Here is a 20,090-nt window from a genome sequence, read left to right as displayed (position 1 = left end):
GGGTAAGGTGGCATTGTACTTGGCAATGACTGGAACTTCCCCACTCTCCACTTTGGTCTCGTTCCATTCCACCTCCGGCCCAGGGCCCAGAGCGGGGTGGCAGGGGCTGGGGTGGGGTGGGTTAATCCTGTGCGGCTCTCCTCTACCCCTCCTCTCCCACACTCACATGTCTGGCTCATTCTGGCCTCACAGGCTTTGCCGCCACTGTTTTGCGCCTGGCAAAGAGGCTCGGCAGCCCCTCTTGGGTCCTCACGTTCACCCTTGCGCACCGACGTCCTTATAACCCCAGAGCCCCAGCTCAGCCCTCGCCCCATAGAAGGAATGACCGGAGTAACCTGAACTTGGTTGCAAAACAAGATGTGGGAAACATGGCTCTGGTCTGGCCTTCTCCAAACTTCCGGGAGTCATAGCAGGCATGGGCAGGCTGAGGGAAGTGGCACAGAGTCTCCGGCATGTTCCCCAGTTGTCCAGCCCTACCCCCCGTGAGTCCTCAGTTGCCAAGGGCAGGGGTGGCCTGTGAGGTGGGGGGTCTGACAGAGGACCGGACGGGAGATGGGTGTGGGCCATGGGGTAGACGGCACACCTGAGTGAGGCTGGGAGCAGGCACCCAGGAGGTGAACACAGGGTACCGCCCCAGAGCCAGTACTGTGGTGTTAACAGTGTAAGCTCCCGGGTTTGCCTGCCAGCGTTCGTATTCTGACTCTGCTATCGTGGGCCATGCACCCCAGCGCCTCTGGTTCCTCACCAGGAAAAAGGGGGTAGTGATGGTGTCTGTCTTCTGAATGAGGCCATGGGAGAGAAGGCTTATGACACGCTTAGCACGGGGCTTGGGACATAGTAATCACTCAACAAGTGCAGCTGTGACAACCATGAGGGTTAGGGCCACAGCACCCTCCCTGTTCCTGACCTCCGGGAGCTCCAGCCCACTCCTCATTGTCATGGTCCCCTCCCTCTGGGGCTTCAGGCTCCTCAGGGATCAGTGGGAAGGTGGGATCTGGGAAGACGTGCTCCCTTGTCCTCTGGGGTGGGGGCTGCAGCTCCAGATTTGAGGGCCAGGCTACTTGGTGGGGTTCTGGCCATGGCACCGAGGCATGGCCTCCCACCATGGCTCAAGCCTCGGCACTGATGAGCTCTGGCCTTGCAGACCCTAGCCTGTATCCGCCCAGAAGGAAGAGGGTCAGAGGGCAGGTCGTCACCTATCCTCCCCCAGCAGTTCCAGAACCGGCTGGTCCGCGTAGGGGCGAACAGGCAAGGACTCAGGTGAGGAATTGAATGAAGTGTGTGTGTTGGGGGGTGGCGAGTGCCTGCAGTCAGGGAGGAGGAGAGCTCCTTTGGTCTAGATGGATCCAAACGGCCTTTTTCTGAAAAGCAGACAAAAAGAAGACGTTTCCAAACCAGACGTAGTCACATCCCAATCCGGTTAAACAACAAAATCTCCAGGGGTACCTGGAAGCTGCAGTGTGAATGTATGATGGGGTCTGGGGGCGGGGGGGAGGGGTCTGGGAGACACATCAGTGAGCAGCAGTGGCCTTGAGGATCACTACACAGGTGCCATTTGTCACTTTGCCATGTTCCACCTACATTGCTGGCTCTGTGGATGGTCTGTGATGTGAGTGGCAGGCGTTAGTTAGCTGAGGAAGAGACTTCATATTCCCTCCTATTTCACTCCCTCCCTCCATTTGCTAAAACTTCTCTTTTTCCTTCTTTTCCTTCTTTCTCACTGTCCTCTTCACAGGCCAGTGCTCCAGCCTCCAGTCTGGTCACTGGGGCTGGGTCCTGGGGAGTGGAACCACCCACCCCTGCATCCCCCTCACTAGCTACATGCTTCCTCCTGCAGCTAGGGGGAGCCCTTCCCCCTCGCTGGACACGGGTCTGTAGCCACAGCCCAGGTCCAGGCTCTGTGGGCCTCCTCCACCTCCTTTCCCCCTCTGAGTCTGAAACACAGGCTCTGCGGCCCTGAGTACTTGGATCTTTATACATGCTGCCTCTGCAAAGCTCTTAGTGGGTAAAGAGCCACTATCCTGGCTCCAGGAACAAAGGGTGAGGCTTGGGGTCACTCAAGGTGGGCAGAGAAGGGAGAACGAACCACCTCTGGAGACAGAGAGAGAGAGAGAGAGAGAGAATCTCAAGCAGGTTCCATACTCAGCATGGAGCCCAATGAGGGCACAATCCCACAACCCTGGGATTATGACCTGAGCCAAAATCCAGAGTCAGGCATTCATCTGAGCCAGCCAGATGCCCCAGGCTCTAGGATTCCAGAGCTTCCCATAGTTCTATCTCTGGTCTGGACCTTACTAAGAAAAACATAACACTGGATGATAAAGTGATAAACGAAGTGAGGAGAAGTCTGGGCTGTCCCAGTGATATGCATAGCAGCACAGTGGGCCGATTCTAATCCACACCCCACCGGCCAGGGGTGCTGCAGATGAGCCGAGAAAAGTCCGCTCTTCTAAGATCTTTACTCCCATCGCTACATAGCCTGGAATTTATCTGACCCTGGATCAATTCAGGGTCGGGACTTAATCCAGGTCATGTGTAACACCAACAGAGGTTTCAAACGTGCTCCCAGTAGGCCAGAGGTTCCACAGGGAATGACGCGAGGGTCGAGGAGGGGCCTGAGGGAGATCACGGGGAGGAGGGCCCTGGACTCCCCACCCAAACCTCAAACACTGGGCTCCTGAGGAAAATTGTATAACGGTGGTCTTAAAAACACACGCTTTTAAAAACAGGTTTGAAAACCATCAGCCTAGAGAGTGACTTCTTGAGTATTTTGGTTTTGGAATAGATGTCCGGCATTGTGTATACGTCTGAGCCAACAATCATAGGCCAACTAATGCTACCAGGCCAAAGGACGCGTTAAGAACAGCACATCTCCCGTGTTTATGGACTCTCCCCAAGGTCACGGTTCGCGCGCCGAAATGTCTCTTACTCTGGTTCTTTCGTAAAATGAAAACACAGTTTTGTTTCTGGAGAACTGTATTCCATGCAGGAACCGTTACTTAAATAAGCTGTCTTGGGAACATAAACCCAAGAAGCGTAGTACATGAACTTAGCCATGTGCCTTCTTGCCCGACAAGCACTGGCTCTTTGGCCATGCAGAAAAGACGCTGGTGGGGGAACAGGGCCGCACTCTTCAGCAACACCCCCCACCCCCAGAAGACATACAGCAGCCAAGAGACTCAGAGCCAGCCATGGATGGGGATTGTCACTTGAAGGGAAGGAGACCAGACATTAGTTGGTGACGTAGTGCCTTTTGAGTGATAGTCACTGAGAATGACAGGATGGGAGAGAAGGGGGATGCTGGGGAAGAGTGAGGAGGATAGTTATGCCTCCTTCTGAGGGCCAGGGTCACAGCAAAACCGGTGGATCCTTCCTGCCCATCCGTCAGCCCCTCTGAAAAGGTGTAACCCCTGGGCAAGGGTGTGTGTGTGCGTGCATGTGTGCACAGGCAAGCAGATGAACACGCTTGCAGAGCAGATATGGGGGCACCAGGCCAGCCCCAGCCCCTCTGCAGGTTCAGCCCCTTCTGGCCAATCTTCACGTCTGCCCCCAGGGCACAGCAGGCTGGGCAGGGGGCTCAGGGCTGTGGCACGGCCTGGGGAGGGCACCCAGCATGAGACTCTGCTCCAGGGGGCAATCGATATGCCTGGGCCAGGGGACAGTTCTCTGGAGAAACTGAGTGAGGCTGAAGAAAAGAGTTTGGTTTGCGGATGCATTCCAGGCTGAGAAGGGACCACGTGACCGGGAGGCTTTGAACCCAGGAGGGGAATGGCCTGTCCTGGGGAATGGCCTGCTAGCCAGAGACTTGGGCTGTGTCCTTTCTCAGACAACCGGGGAAAGCCCTGGAAAAACACCTTAATGTGTGGCCGCCGTGTTGGGAGGAAGGGGGAAGACGCGGGTCGTGCGTGCAGAGCCGTGTGGTCAGGCCTTCCTCTCGGGACCTGGTCTCGGGGATTGATCAGGCCTATTAGACACGTTCAGTTTGTCTTCCACAGGAGGCAGGGAGGCTCTCAAAGTCACATCCTTACCCATTTGCGTCCGAGTGTGGAACCACTGTAGCCTTGGAAAGCCCTCAGCTGTGGAAGAGTTGTGACCCGCAAGGTCTCCCTAGTGGGCCTGCCCTCTCTCCAGCTCGTGATGGCCCTTCTCGCCCCCCAGGCCTCTCTTCTTATCAGACAATCCTCTCTGCCATCAGGTGTCGCCAGGAGATACACTGCCCACCACAAACTGTGAGTCCAGAGTCTGTTTCTATTGTAGTTGTATTACCTACACTCTCACCCTAACACCCCGTCAGACTTCATGGCTGAAGCACCACCTTCCTTCTGTCCTTTGAGGGCATCTGTCCATCGTGAGAGTCTTCAGAGAAAGAAATCCTTTAACGGCTGAGGAGCCTGGGGAAGAGGAGGGTTCTGGCAGATTGAGGTGGACAGACATTGTTCTGTTGAGCTCATTCTTCACGTTTGTCCAGCTAGTGACATTCTACAGAACCCCTGGGTGCTCAGTCTTGTGCCTGATCCACTGGGAGGGACACAGGGAACCAGGGGCGAGGGCCGTGTCCTCGGGCAGTGCAGTCTCCTTGGGGAGGCAGGAGCTGCAGATGGAAAGCAGCAAAGAACCAGACACAAACTGTGTCTCTGAAGCCGAATATGCCTGCCTGGTGCTTGGGCTGGGCTTGGGAAATCAGAGAAGGCTTCTTGGAGGAGGAAGACAAATAATCGGGGCAACTTACATCTCTTTGGATGAGCTCAGCGTAAATCAAGCAGGCAGCAGAGATCAGCACATCAGCATCAAGGTCAATGAGGTTGTTGCAGGCCTGTGCAGAGAGAGGAAGCTGGGATGAAGCAGGTCTCCTTGGGCACAGGCGGCTGCCTCCCGCTTCAAGGGACAAGGCGGCTGCCCATGGCAGTCACTGGGGCCACCTGATCTCTCTCCAACCAGCCCAGCACAGTGCCTGATATTTCACCACTGGAACTTGATATATGAGGGAGATGGTAAATGTAGCTTTCCTGCTGGGCTCTAGGGAGTACCAGGGTTCCACTGAGTGATGCAGGGGCTTCTAAGGAGGACCCGTTTTACAATCGGGCTGCCACCCTAGAGTGTGTTGAACGTAGACCTCAGCTGCTTTTTTGAAATGCCAGAAAACTCTCTGTCTTTTGCCGCAGGAGGACCCTAGGGCTAAGGGATTAACTGTGAGGCAGCGAGCGCGGACAGTAAGAGGCATTCAAGGCCTCGGGTTCTTCCTGTGCTAAACAGGGGTGCTGGGGATGGTTATGTCCCACTGCATCAGCCTTGTCGTGAGGCTTAAAGGAGCTGCTCTACAGAAGCACCAGCGCAGTGCTCAGGACATGACAGATTCCCGCCAGGGGTGAAGGGCTGGCCTGGCCCCAGGGCGGGTGCGCTCACCAGGATGATGTCATCCCTGGTCATGCTCTCCTGTAGCACCTGCTCGCGCACCATCTGCAGCATGCTGTAGGCCACCAGCACCTGGAAGTTCCTGCAGGGCTTTCCCGTCAGCAGAACCTGCAGGTGGCCGGTGAGTGTCAGCCTGGGCCCCGCAGCCAGCCAGAGACCGCAGCCTACCGAGGATGGTGACCCACCCGCTGACTAGGCACCCGCCCGGGGTCAGCCGTTCCTGGGCCTCACTACTGACTCTCTCATTCCCTCAAGTGCTACCTCGGGCGGGGGTCTTGAGGCTACTGCGGGCTTGGAGAAAAAGGCTTCAGGGAATTCATTAGCTAGGGGGAAGGAAGAGGAGGAGAGAATGAGAGAGGGAAGGAGGGGAAGAGGGAGGGAGGGAGGGAGGGAGGGAGGAGAGGGTGAGGGAATGACCCGGTGACTGTCTGTAGCATTTGAGTGGAGCTTTGGCAAAGCAACGGTTGATGAGAAGTCAACGATCCAGGGGTGTCAGCAGAGGTCTGGGGGTGGCCATGGACTTGGGCATGGAGACCAGCAGGCCGTGAGGGAGGGATAAGGCAGGTGGGAGTTGACTCGGGGGGGCACTGAATGCCAGGCTGAGGACTGGGCTGGGCTGGGCTGGGCTGGGCAGGGCAGAAAGTGGGTGGTGGGTCCGTTCCCAGAGAGCTTCATCTGCTGATGGCCCAAGGGCCTCGGAGCAGAGAACTGCACCTTTGACCTGCCCTTTGGTGGGGGGCCCTCCTTCTCCAGGAGTGAGGGGCCAGTAGGGAAACAGCACTCAGATGGAGGGGAAGGCAGAGGAAGGGGCAGCTGGGGAAGCAAAGCAGAAGGCGGCCCACCTGGGCAGGGTGGCGGGAAAGCAGGCCAGGCTCCCCCCACCCCCAACACTGGCCAGAGGCCCCTCCTTCCACCCTGATTGCCCTCCAGGAGGTGCTGGTGGGCCTGGATGAACAGATGGACCAGCTGATGTCCCAGCCTCCTCCCACGAGGCGGGAGCAGTGTTGCTGGCCCAGTAAACCCCAAGCTGCCAAAGTCCATCCCGGGCCAGCAATAAAGGGGAGGCGAGGGAAAGGGCTGCCTGCTGCATGCTGGAGGGGTGGGGCCTAGCCCTTCTGTCCAAGGAGGCCTCACCTCCCACAGCCTCCAGACATCTTCGAAGGACTTGAAGGCACGCTGGAAGCAGAAGCAGAACCAGGGGAAGAGGGACCGCACGGTCCCGGCACCCTTCCCTCCTGTGCAGAAGAGACAGGGGCGTCAGCCCAGAGGCCGTGGTCGGAGAACACAGGGACAGCTCACGTGACAGAGCAAAGGCACACAGAGGGCGAAACGACAGCACGCCAACACGCTGGGGAAGTACGAAATGCCTGGCCCTCACTGTTCCAACCGCCTTTGGAGACTGTTTGGGGTGAATTTTCAACTGTCCGGATGCCAAGGCCATCTGGGTGAACCGTGCTCCCAGGGCCTGGAGGGAAGACCAAATGACCCGCTCCCGCCCACCATGAGTGGGCCCGGCTGCCTGGGGCTGGGTCCTGGTGCCCCCTCATGCCTGCCCTGGTGGCAGGGGGGGGGCGACGTACTGTTGCAGGAGGCGGAGGGTCCACTCACTTAGGTGCTCAGCAAACACGGGGTCCAAGAAGTCGATCAGGTCGTTGAGCATGTCTAGGTTCTTGCCCACTCCGATGTTGATGACACAGCTGTGCTCCTGAGAAAGATGGGTGGGAGGGAGGGAAACGGCACCTCTCTCCGTGTGGGGGCACCGGAAGAGCCAGCCCTGCTTCACAGCATCTTGGTTCTGGAGGCCCTGCGCGGGGCTGGCTCCAGGCTGGGCTCATGCCTCTGGATGAGCCTGGATGCCTGGGTCTGGGCGTGTCTATGTGATCTGTGTCTGTAGGGGTGTTTGTTTGCACATGTGGATGCACCTGTGTGTGTGTGCGGTGGGGATTCAGGGATGTTCCAGATGTGGCTCACGTGCAACGCATCCAATTCTGCCTCTACACACATGCTGTGGGTCAGAACCAATTGGGACAAGGAAAGAGCAGTGAGCACCTTGCTGCAGGGATGGAGAGAGGGGTGAGGGTAGATGCTGAACAGCCTCTCACAGATCATAAGGAAAGGTTTTCCAGGGAGGATGTTCCAGGGAGCAGCAACTTTAAAAGCCCTCAACGTGGTCATTGTGGGGTACATCTGGGGAGTACAGAGTCCCCTGCTGTGCCTGAAGTGCAGGGCGTGTGAAGGGGGCAGCAAGAGACAAGGGCAAAGATCGTCCTTGACTGCCTGGCCAAGGTTATTGGATTTTATTCTGGAGGCGATGGGGAGCCATGGAGGATTTGTGGGAGCAGAGCCATGTTTGGGGAGGGCAATGCCAGGAGAGGAAGCTTTCACTGGGACTGGCCAGTTACACTCTTTCAAAGTTTGGGGAGAGCTGGACCCAGAGCACCTTTCTAGCCATCTCCTCAACTCCGATGCCTACAACACACACAGCACTGTCCCCCAAAACCTCACTGGTGTTAGTGTTGCCTGTCCAGGCTCCTCTGGGACCCTGAGGGCTGTTTCAGGGCTGAAGGAAACAGCCGGGCTGCCAATGCCTGCCTGACCTCAAGGGGTTATTTGGGGAGTGGTAGGGAGGTGGTCCCTGAACTCAGGCCCAGCCCTCACCGTTTTCTGCAGGAAGAACTGGAAAAGCCAGAAGGTCTCATGGTCATGTTCCACCATCAGCTGGAAAAGCATCACCATCTCGTGGAAACCCTGCTGATACTCTGGGGTGGAGGGGGAGGGCAGTGAGGAGGGGCTGGGTGGGGGCAGGGAAGGGATTCCAGGAAGGAAGTGAGAAAAGGGGGCTGCGGGGAGGCCCAGCCCCGTGGCCCACCTGCCTGGGTATTGCAGACATAACTCAGGAGCAGGATTTTCTCCAGTCTCTTCTTGTCGATAAGGACGTTGCCTAGGTGGTCTTTGTGGTAGAGTTTCTGAATGTCATATGCTAGGTTGCGGAAAAGAGACAGGTAGGGGGCACCAGATCACCTCCAGCAGGGGGGCCATGAATGAGTTCATTCCCCCAAAGGGTAAGACCCAAGGCACCCTGGGGAGGGGGCTGTGAAAAGTACATCGGCCTACATCTGCCCATGAGGCTCTACCCCTCACCATACCCTGAGCTGTTCGGCCGTGTCCCCACCTCCAAATCTTTGACGAGGCTGTACCCTCTGCCAGGAATGTCCCCCCATCCCACCCCTCCGGTTCTGTCCAACTGAAATCTAGCCTAGTTCAAGGCCCAAAGGGGAGAGATGAAGGCGAAGTGGCAGGAATAGGAATCACCCCGGGGGGAAAATGGTGCTGGGCATCTAGGGGCCCCCAGCAGAGATGGGGGATGGGCTAACCAAGGTTTAGCCAGCAAAATTCCAGGCCCCTGTGGAGGCAGCTCCCAGGAACCAGGGGACCCATCGGCCCCTGGACATGACTGACGAGGGGGCAGGCATGGCTTCAAGCCCCCCCCTCCACCCCGCCCTGCCCACCCAACTCCGCTCACCAATGTTATTCCGAGTCTTCATAAAGTTCCGGTGCAGGTTTTCCAGAAGAGGCTGAATCTTTTCGTACATCTCGCATAAGGCCTCGTAGTTCTTCCTGTGAAGACAGAATTGAGGCTGAAAGAGGCAGCCTCCCCCTCCCGGCAAATCAAGGGAACTCTGCGGAGCACTCTCCAGGAGGCTGCACCCTGTGATGCCCCCTCTCATCCCCACCGGTGCCAGCTCTAACCACCCTCTAATGTGCTCCTGGAGGGCAGCATGGAGGCAGGTTCGATCTTGTGGCTCTGGGGTCCCATGGCTGCTCCTGAATCCTGGCTCCACAAATTAATAACTGGGTGTTTGCAACTAGGGTCAGGCCTTGTGGACATCACTATACCTAAGCCTCAGTTTCCTCCTCTGTAGAATGGGGAGAATACTGGCACTTCCGCCTTAGAATCGGAAGGATTGGATGAGGCAGTGTCTAGTGTCCATTACCAGAACGTGCTTAGGGCACGTGGGAGGCTGAATGGTGGCCCTCCAAAAGATATGTCTACGCCTTAGCCACCGAAACTTGTGCTTGTGAACTTATTTTTAAAAGGGCCTTTGCAGATGTAATTAAGGATCTCGAGATGAGATCAATCTAGATTATCCAGGTGGACCCTAAATCCAATGACGAGCGTCCTTCCAAGGACACACAGAAACACACAAAGGAGAGACAGAGAGAAGGCGAGTAGGCCATGCGACCATGGAGGCAGAGACTGGAAGAACACCCAGAGTCAGCAGGAGGAGGCATGGAAGGGTTGTCCCCTGGAGACATCAGGGAACGTGGCTGTGCTGGCACCTTGCTTTTGGGCCTCCGACCTCTGGAACCGAGAAAATACATTTCTGCTGTTGCAAAGCCCCCGGTTTGTGGTGCCTTGTTTCAGCAGCCTCAGGAAACTAATACGGGCCTTGTCAGGGCTGTCAGGAATAGAACATTCCAGGCGGAGCCTCAGTTCCCCTACGGCCCTGGATCATTCTCCACTGGCCTCTTGTGTGTGAATCTTCAGCTCAGAGAGGCGCACAGGCTCTAGGGAAGGATGGGATGGGATGGTGGCGGGCCAGAGGAGTTGCTGGAGTGAAGCCCATGCAGGGCAGTGTGTGGGCTGCTAAATGGAGCTGGGTGGGAATGTGCTGGCACCTCCCGTGTTCAGGCCCTGGGTTGGGAGCACATGGGGGTTTTGTCTCTCAGAATAAGAAATCCATCGGAGGGAAGAAGACTGAACTTGCCAGGCTGGGGTGGGCACTCCATCCCACCTGCACTGCCATCCACCCTCCCCTGACAGGATCTGGAATGTTCTACCTCCTTGTGCTGTCCACCGTGAGCCGCTCATCCTGGGAACTCTGCCATGAGTAGTAGCCCGTGAGGAACTTCCAGGCTTCTGTCCTCACGAAGGGGTGCAGACCCTGAGGTGTGGGTGAGAGGTGAGAGGTCACAGGCCCTTGGGGTGCCTGCTGAAAGGGCCTCTCCAAACACCTGCCTGCCCTCTTGCCCACCCATGCCCCCCAGTGCCAGGGCAAGGCCTTGGGGATTGTACCCTTTCCAGGATGTTAACACAAATGGAGTCTCGTGATTTGGCCAACAGACCGTTCTCATCAAAGAAGGCATCCCATTCCGTCTTGTCAATGGGTGGTTTTCTCTTCACCTGGCAAGGACAATCACTTCAGCCTTAGTTAAGAAGCTTTGGCTTTTCTTTTAAGTGTGCTTTTTTCCCCTTTCTTTTAATGTTTTATTTATTTCTGAGAGCGTGTAAGCAGGGAAGGGGCAAAGAGAGGGGGACAGAGGATCTGAAGCGGGCTCTGTACTAACAGCAGCGAGCCCAAGGTGGGGCTCAAACTCACGAACCATGAGATCATGACCCGAGCCGAAGTCGGATGCTCAAACAACTGAGCCAGCCAAGTGCCCCTAAGTGTGCTTTTTTCAATGTTATACTCTGGAGTTTGTAATATGAGTCAAGTTCCCAGTCTCTGACTCACTTCTGGAAATCTATCCTGAAGAAATTACTGCAAAGTTATACAAAAATGCTGAAAGCACAATAATTTTCATTGCACATTACTTACCAAAATGAAAAACGCACGTGCTCTAAACATTATGCAATAAGGGAATAGTTAAATAAACTATAGTTTATATACTCAATGGAATATTGTGAGGCATAAAAAAATGATGCTGACAGGGAATGAATAATAATCTGGAAAAATTTAAATGTTAACAGAAAAAGCAGAATACAAAATTACACATTCCGTATCTATCCTCTATCTTCTCTATGTGCTATCCTCCTTGTATACCTATGTCATATATTATAAAAACTACACCTCATATACTCTAATATAGAGTGAATTAACATGATTAAGATTCTGGTAGAAAAAAAACTGAAAAGAAAGCCCCACCAATACCCAAAATCCCCACTAAAAGCAAGAGTGATTGTCTTCGAGAAATAGGATTCTACATAATATTTTTCCTTTTTCTTGTATTTTTGAACTTTTCTGCAATAATGTCTACTGCTTTGATAATGGAAAAATATAAAATAAGCACAAATTAAACACAGCCATGGGCTCCATTTTGCCTTTCTTGGAAGAGTAAAACAATTCACCATAAGGAGTGGTTTCTGGTTTACATAAGAGATGTGTGTGTGTGTGCGTGTGTGCGCGCGCGTGTGTGTGTGTGTGTGCGCGCGCGCGTGTGTGTGTGATATGGGGGGAAAAGAGTGTGCTGCATGCAAAGTAATTAAAAATGCTCATAAGACAGTAACCAGAAGGTAAGAGCTCCTGTCAGGAATCTTCTATTGGAGAGAAGCGTGTCTTGAAATGCCACACTGCAGACATGAAGACATGCTAATGGACAGAGCTTGGCAGGTGACTAGACTTACCTGATATATACACTCCCAACTTCCTGAGTACACCTGAATATGCACATGTGTGACTCAAATTCAAATTTGCATATGAGTCACCTGAGGATCTTCATAATATGCAGATTCTGACTCAGAAGGTCGGGTGTTGGGGCCCAGGGTGATGCATTTCTAACAAGCCCCCAGGAGATTTCTTTTTTTTTTTTTTAATTTTTTTTTTAACATTTATTTATTTTTGAGACAGAGACAGAGCATGAACGGGGGAGGGTCAGAGAGAGGGAGACACAGAATCCGAAACAGGCTCCAGGCTCCGAGCGGTCAGCACAGAGCCCGACGCGGGGCTCGAACTCACGGACCGCGAGATCATGACCTGAGCCAAAGTCCGAAGCTTAACCGACTGAGCCACCCAGGCGCCCCGCCCCCAGGAGGTTTCTGATGCTACTGGTCCTCTGATCACGAGAGAGAGGCAAGCTATTAGAAATCCCTTCAGCACTGGAAATGAAACAATAAGAGCCCACAGGCCCAGATTTGGGATAATCTACCGACTCCACATTCGATAGGGATGGATTGAGCACCTTTTTTAACTCAAACATGCTCTGTCTTCTGAACCAAAATAGGACATGTGGGCCCAAGAAGATATCAGAAAAATCCCACCCTCATTGGAGATGGCCTAACCTTGGGGAGCGGGGTCTGTCCTGATGTCATGTCCCAAGTGCACAGACACTGTTGTCTGGGCAGACCAAAGCCAGGGTTCCATCCCTCCAACTGCCATCATGTTCTCCAAACCTGTACTCAGACTGCAACACTCAGCATGAACTGTGGCAGGAAGCAGGAGGGAATAGGCAAAGTTGGGCTGTGTCCTGGGATCCTTAATTATAAAAAGGAATGCATGGACTTTAGCAATGCATTTCCATATAAATCTTAGTCAACTTGTCAATTTCTACAGTAAAGACAGCTATGATTTTGATGGGGATTGCGCTGAATTTAAAGGTCAATATGGGGAGCAATGATAATAATATTGAGCTTTCTGATCCATGAACATGGTATATTTCTTCGTCTATTAAGATCTTCTTTAATGTCTCTAAGCATTGTTTCATAATTTTCGGTATATAGGCTATTCGTATATTTCGTCAGATTTATCCCTAACTATTTTGGTTTGGGGGGGATGTTATTTTAAAAGTTGGTGTTTTTAAACTTCCCAACTATTCATTGCTATATATAGAAATACAATGGATTTTTGTATATTGATCTTGTATTCTGCCCCCTTATTAGTCCTAGTGGCTTTTGTGGGATTCCATGGGATTTATTATAGAGGTCAACAATCAGTAAACTACAACCCATGGACCAAATCTGGCCTGCAACCTGTTTTTTTTTTTTAAATAAAGCTTTATTGGCACACAGTCATGCCCATTCATTCATGTATTGTCTGTGGCTGCTTTCATGCTAAAATAGCAGAGTTAAGTAGTTGTGACAGAAACATTTGATACACAAAGACTAACATACTTACTATCTAGACCTCTGCAGAAAAAGTTTACCAGCCCTGATATAGACAAGTTTCTTCTCTTATAATTTCGTTGATTTTGGTACCAGGGTAATGTTGGGTTCATAGAATGAGCAGGGATGTATTCTCACTTAAAAATTTTTTAGAATAGTTTGGATAGAATTGATATTATTTCTTTCTTCAATATTTGGTATAACTTACCCATGAAGCCATCTAGGCCTAGGGTATTTTTTTGTAGGAAGATTTTTAACTATAAATTTAATTTTTTTATTAGATTGAAGGATAGAGTCAGAAGAGTTTGTTTTATTTTTTACTTAAAAAATTAGAGATTTATAGGAACAAGGCATTTCCCTTCTAATCCCCTTTAAAAATAAAAGTAAATAATACAGGAAACAACAAGGAATTAAGAAAAGCATAAATGTAAAAAATGATACAAACCCAAAGAAATCAATTATGAAAATAAATGCATTAAATTCTCTGGTTAGTTGTAAACATCTACGAAGCATTGATGAGGTGCCAGGCACTGTTCTAAGCACTTTATATTTATCACTTAATCTTTGCAACCACCCGTGAGGTAGGTGTGGTTATTACACTGTTTTACAGATCAGGGAATTGAGGCTGGAGGAGGGTTGGTTAGTATATCTGAAGTCATACAGTAAATATTAGGGCTGAGATTTGAACCCAGAGCTGTTTGGTGCAAGAATCAGGGAGTTTAACCCCAATCCCATGCTACCAGGGAGAGTAAAAAGCAAGGATTTTCCATTTGAATGGAAAATACATACCTGATACCTGATACAAGCTGTTAACAAAAGGCATACCTTAAAATCTAATGTCGTAGAAAGGTTAAAAAATAAATGATGAACAAAGATATGAAAAAAGGGTCAAATGCGATGAAAGGGTGGCAAAGTAAGTAATGTGCACAGAAACCATAATAAGAGGTATGGCATCAGCACAATAAGGCAGCGATAATTAGAAATGTCACAAGAAGGTGTTTGCCGAGTGCTCACTGAATTTATATTACTAAACCTCTACCTGCAACAATTGGTCATCCTCCTACTTTGCCATGGCTGAATTTGCTTACAAAGAGCCACTGACTTGTGGGGTGCCTGGGCGGCTCAGTCAGTTGAGTGTCACTCTTGATTTTGGCTCAGGCCATGATCCTAGGGTTGTGGGATTGAGCCCTGCATAGGTCTCCATGCTGAGGACGGAGCCTGCTTAAGATTCTCTCTCTCTCTCTCTCTCTCTCTCTCTCTCTCGCCCCTCTCCCCCGCCCTCACTCTCTCATTAAAAAAAGAAAAAAGAAAAGAAAAAGTCACTGATTTCTCCTTCCAGGAAGCTCAATTTCTCTATGTCCACCACTTCTGTGGGCAAAACCTAAACAAACTACAGGGCAACCACAAGAACATCTAAGACATTTGCTAGCAAGCCAAGGACAAACACAAGAAGCTTGTTGACCTGCAGAGGCCTAAAGGGAAAATTTCCACACAGGGGGCCCCTCCCTCTCTTCTCCAGTATATTCACACCACCTGTCTATGCCGGAAATCAGAGACCAGAATCTGTATCTGGGGTCCTTCGAAGTAATAGAGACTGTCAACTCAATAATCTCTCAAATTCATCTTCCTACTCCCACATTCGCCCATTCCCGGCTCCGCTTACTGGTAACACCCTGCACCACCATCTGGGTACAATTACCTGGTGATCCAGGAGGGGAGATACATAGTCCATGAGGTGCTGGATACCCTTTAGCTCTGCAGTAGCTTTTTTTCCTGGTCTCTTAGGAAGAGGACTGCTAGACGGAGCCGTTGTGAAAATCTCCCACCTCCATGGTGTGCTTAAGTAGGTTAAAACTCCCCACCAGCAAACCTGGGGACACCTTGGCCACGTTTCCTCTAGAGAGGGGGGCCAGAAGTAGGAGTCCTAAGTGGCTCCGTTTCTCTAACATCCTCCTCCTGCCGGAGGCCCGGGCTGTAGGCATACATCTCCCCACCCTCCTTCTATTCTGCTTCATTGGGTTGAAGATTTTTCTCTAGCATTCTTACAAAATACGAAAGCTACTGGAGGATAAAGCAAACTTTCCAGGAGGGTTCCTGATGCCATGTTGCTCTGAAAACTCATAGGGACAGAGCCCCTAGTAGGCCTCGGAAGGGTCACAGGCTACTTATGGTTCCCAGCCGCTTCCACTCCAGTTCCCTTGAGGGACAAGACATGCTCTCAATAGTAACAGTGGCTCATCATGCCAGTGATTCTCACCCAGGGGAGAGCAGGGTGGCCCAAGGAGGGAAGGAATGTTAAAATTGGGGTGGGGGGAAGCATATATGCAACTTGAAAGTTACCTGGGTGATTATTAGCAACCCAGGTGTGGGGGTGGATCATCCATATAGCAGAACGATTAAATGAATGGTTTAAAACACTGGTTCTCAAAGTTAGCTCTGGATCACACTCCCCCGGAGTTCTTGTCAAAACACGGATCATTGGCCCTCACCTCCAGAGTTTTTGGTTCAGGTCACCTGGGGATCAAGAGTCTGCATTTCTTACAAGTTCCCCATTGATGCTGATGCTGCAGTTCTGGGCACCACATTTGGAGAGTCACCGATGTAGAATGCCACCTCTGCCACTTAACAGTGTGACTTTACACAACAGTGTGACTTTAGGCAAGTTGCTTAGTCTCTGTGCTGCAACTTTTTCATAAAATGAAGACAATAGCATCCTACACCTCCTATATGGTTATGGTGAGAATAAGGGACTCTAAGTAAAGCATTTAGAACAGCCATTGTACATAATAAAGGCTATGTGGCAGTTTGTTATTTTATAATTATCACTCTCTACATTCAGAGAAATGAATAGAGATATAAAGAAAATCCCAATCAAGACCTGGTAGTAATCTGCAATAAAGCAATAACATTTAAAACTCAGGGAGAGACCGATATTACCCTATGTGTTAGCTAACTAGAATTTAAAACAAAAACTTGGAACAAAAAAAGGAATATAAAAAATAAAATACAACTCAGGGAGAAAGGTGCTCATTTTGCAATTCTGCTTTTTTTAATGTATCATTCTCTTAATCCGTATGATTAATGAAACTTAAGATTGGTTAAGGTCATTATAATCAGTTATTATGATTTTAAAAAATACACTGTGTGGAAAATTTTTATGACTGAGGCTGCCTTTTAATGAATAGATACATTTTATTAAGTGGACTTGAAACCGCCTACTAACAAAAACATTACTGCCACCTGGTGGCAGCATACCAAAATTGTTGGCAAAAGCGCCAAGGAAAATTTATCAGCATCTACAAGTTTGTACTTGCAAACCCAAAACTCATTAAAGTTAGAATATCACATACAGGGAAAGGTAACTGGCTTAGAGAGAAGGGTGAAAGGGAGAAAGACGACCTGTGTTTTTCAGTCCTGTGGTTAGTGCTAATGTGAGATCAAGGTACATCCTACCCTGCTCAACCTTCCAGGCCAGCTCAGGGTTCTAGTCCTACCCACCCAGCAGGGGAAAGTGGCCCTAATGCAAACCAGAAGTTGGGGAGGGAGGGACTTGGAGTTGATGAAGAACACGCACCAGGATGAAGGAGGCTGACCACCTGGCAGAGAGGCTATTTTCAGGAGAGAGGGTGGTCATGGCCCCTGCGGTCTGGCTTCAAAGCAGCTTTTGACCAGAGCTCACTTGGAGCCCTAACTGATGCAGGGGAAGGCGGTCTTCTTTTGGGGGGGTGAGTTGCATTCCCAGAGGGAACTGGGCCCCTCCTTGACGCCTGAACAGAACCAGCCAGCATGTGTCACAAGGCCCCTGGAACCCTCGTCACAGTGACCTTGGAACCTGGGAGCACTCAGCCTCAGAAGTAAGGCACATCCAGGAACTAAGATGACCAGTCAGCCCGAAAAATCACAGGACACACAGGATGTGTGGAGGTTGGGGTCACAGGACGCGCAGACCGATGTGCTGGGCAGGTCAGGGAAGGCTTCCTAGGAGAGGTGGGCCAGGAAGCCTTTCTCCCTGTCTCTGGCTATCCCTCCTCTGGGTTCCCTTCCCTTGTTATCCCACAGATCAGTACCCAAACCCGGATGACACCCAGAATCTGAGCTTCAGGTTTCTTGCGTGTCAATTCCAGAGATTCAGAATCAGCGGTCTGGGTGGGGGACCTGGCGTACTGTGTTTTGAAAAACTCCCTGGTGACTCAGAGTCAGTATTTGAATGGTAGCTTCTGGGGATAGAGACCGGTTTTTCCTATCGTTGTATCCAGCGCACTTCAGACAGGGGCCTGCGCGACTGAATGAAGGATTTAATTGAATGGAAGAACGAATGGATCTCTCTTAGATCTCGTCTCCTTGTCCTCTCTGAAGGCATAGCAGAGGTTTCTGTTCCATGTCTTCTCTCCCTTCCAACCCTGGGTTCCTCAGGCCAGGGTCCGTGTCGGATTTCCTTTGTGCTTTCCTCCCCGGGGCCAATCTCTGCCGCCTGGCACTTGGCAGGTTCTCCGTATTTGAATGAATCTGAGGGGTTGGCCCCTCTCGGCTCCAGCATCACTATTTCTCGACCTTAAGCATGGCTTGCACGCCTACCCAGGTCCAGGCCATTAAAGGCATCTGGCCCTAAAGCATCCATAGTCATTAGGAGGTAGCAGTAATTAGACCAACTAAATTGGAATCGGGGGCTGGGAGATGGAATTCGGACTCTGACCTTAAATTTGGATGTCCCTCCCCCCCTCCTGAGCCATGGGTCCCCCAGCCGCGAAATCAGAACACCGTCAACCTCTGGCTCTCACATCCTTATTAGCATAATGAATCGGCAGCCACGCAGGAGTCTTCGAGCAGACACAATTCGCTGTCTCATTTACGGTTACTGTTCTGCTAGCTTGTGGCACCGCGGGGGTCCTTTGAAATCAAACACCTTATTCTCTGCCTCCCTCCACCACGCCATGCCAGCCCAGCAAAGCATTATAGCCTCTTCCCCTTAATCTGCTGCCCCCAGGTCTTCATGGAGGAGGGGGTGGGCGGCTTTGAGCAGGCAAGGGGTGGAATGAGGGTGAGGCAGCCTCCCACGGCCGGGTGCCTCCATTCTGACGCCTGCAAGAAGCTTCCAAAGCAAACGTCCAGAGCAGGAGGCATGGCGTGAGCATTACTCACCATTTGGGATCATCTATGCCTCTGCTGCTCCACATTAATGATGTCAACAACTGAGAAGCGACTGCCGTTTTCCCACAAGCTCGGGATCTGGCAGGGGGATGGAAAATCTGTGCGCTAAATCCGACGTGGTTTCTAAAACGAACGTGATGGCCACAGATCATCTACTGAACTTCCCTTCACCTCTGGCTCCCCATCTGTAAATTGTAGGTAATAACCTTTGCCCAAATTAGCCCGGATAGTTTGGTCATATTACAAAAGCCTCAGAACAACCACGTGGAGGCTTAATATTCCAATGGAACTGCAGGACACTGAGCTGAAGCAGGAAGGGTTTTTGATCCCTTGGACTCTTTTTGCTGATACTTACAAGGGATTTACAAGTGTCAATCTTTTTTCCCCAGGGCTGAACGGTTCCTTTCTGTGTCCATTTATTCACATAATCCCCCAAATTCTTTAGATTCCCCTGTATCACTTTTTCTCTTATGCATTTCCCCCTTCCTTGATGGGAGCCCAGTTTTTCTGCTTTACATTTCTGTACTTGGGGGTTCTTCAGGGCACAAGAATCCCAGGCTTTTCAAATATTATTCTTGGTACTGGAGTATGGGCCAAGGGCGGAGAGAGCTAGAATTTGCATTAAAGTAGTCCTGGGAGGGAGCAAACCTTGCAGCCCATCTTTTCTCCAGAGGATCTGGTTGTCCACTGGCTGATGGGTGTAGCGGTGAGGCAGGAGGGTGGTGGTGAGGCTTGGAAGGTGCCGGGGGGAAGACCCTCTCATTCTCAGAAGTGCAGGGCTCATGCAGTAAGAAAGCCCATGGGCTTTGGTGCCAGAAAAACCCAGGTTCAATTCCTGACCATGCCGCCCAACCAACCACGTGATCTTGGTCCCACCTAGGGAAAGCCATGAAGTCTTTCCACTTCCGCTTGGCCACTCAGGAGGGGGCTCTGGGCCTGGGACACTTCCTTACCAAGAGACAGGGAGTCCTCACGGCCTGTGCTGGATTTATCGCCTCCTGTGGGAACGCCTGCCTCCGTTCCAGATTCAACGTGCGCGCTTCTGTTCTGCTTAAGTGTGTGCGTCACGTGGCGCCTGGCCAATCCCACTGCCGTATCTCTTCCCATCCGGGAGGGAATGGGGTCCTTTGTCTGCGGCATGAGAGGGGTGCGCGTAGATCAGAGCCCTGTGTCCGCTTGTGGGACGAGACCCGCTGGCCACGGCGGACCAACGCCCACTGCTGAAGTTGATCCTGATCTATCTCTTTATGTGAGCAAAGCCTTGTTCCCTCCAGCTCCTGTGTGAGTCGTGTCTTTCCTGGTGATGCTGACCCCTGCAAGCCATGAGTGGGTTGACATGTCGAGATGCTGCGCCTGGAGGCAGGCACTGCTGGGCTTCTTGCTCTCCTCCATGCGGCGGGACTCCTCCCCCAAAGGTAGACACCATCTCTTACCCGTCTGAGTGCGGGGAGGGCAGGGGAGGGGAGAGGTGTGATAATACCTCACGGAACTGAAGGGCAGGTGAAGCGATGTGCATGAAGAGCCTGGCCTGGGCCTGGAGCACAGGGCCACCCAGTGCATGGCAGTTATTGTTAACCTCAGCATCACCATTTTCGTTACTGATGCCCAGGATGTGTCCATACAAATCTCTGTGGACTAGACTTGAATGAAG

At 51.6% G+C, this 20,090-nt stretch overlaps 1 protein-coding gene across 2 annotated transcripts; it reads right to left on the bottom strand.

The window, feature by feature from the left end:
• Nucleotides 1-4,228: 4,228 nt before the first annotated feature.
• On the bottom strand, nucleotides 4,229-19,443 carry TBC1D21 (TBC1 domain family member 21). Of its 2 annotated transcripts, XM_049613848.1 has the most exons (12): nucleotides 19,393-19,443; nucleotides 18,431-18,562; nucleotides 10,490-10,597; nucleotides 10,255-10,358; nucleotides 8,936-9,030; nucleotides 8,282-8,392; nucleotides 8,071-8,171; nucleotides 7,021-7,117; nucleotides 6,547-6,647; nucleotides 5,404-5,520; nucleotides 4,730-4,813; nucleotides 4,229-4,391 (listed from the first exon to the last, which is right to left on the bottom strand). In XM_049613848.1, exons 2-12 carry the CDS (start codon nucleotides 18,431-18,433, stop codon nucleotides 4,359-4,361), a joined length of 954 nt encoding a protein of 317 aa, XP_049469805.1. In that variant the 5' UTR covers nucleotides 18,434-18,562; nucleotides 19,393-19,443; the 3' UTR covers nucleotides 4,229-4,358. The 2 variants fall into 2 exon arrangements, with proteins under 2 accessions (XP_049469805.1, XP_049469804.1); XM_049613847.1 differs by lacking the exons at nucleotides 18,431-18,562; nucleotides 19,393-19,443 and adding an exon at nucleotides 16,866-17,063.
• Between the last annotated feature and the right edge of the window lie 647 nt (nucleotides 19,444-20,090).

This window comes from Panthera uncia (genome assembly GCF_023721935.1).
Source record: "Panthera uncia isolate 11264 chromosome B3 unlocalized genomic scaffold, Puncia_PCG_1.0 HiC_scaffold_1, whole genome shotgun sequence".
Classification (NCBI taxonomy): domain Eukaryota; kingdom Metazoa; phylum Chordata; class Mammalia; order Carnivora; family Felidae; genus Panthera; species Panthera uncia.
The sequence above is the reverse complement of the archived record's forward strand: the minus strand, read 5'-3'. Positions and strand labels throughout refer to the sequence as shown.

Coding starts and splice junctions, on each gene's coding strand:
- TBC1D21 (XM_049613847.1), bottom strand. CDS start 16,925: ATGACCACCCTCTCTCCTGAAAATAGCCTCTCTGCCAGGTGGTCAGCC. Junction 10,598..16,865: donor GGTCAGCCTCCTTCATCCTG/GTGCGTGTTCTT, acceptor TGTCCTTGCCAG/GTGAAGAGAAAACCACCCAT. Junction 10,359..10,489: donor GTGTTAACATCCTGGAAAGG/GTACAATCCCCA, acceptor CCCACACCTCAG/GGTCTGCACCCCTTCGTGAG.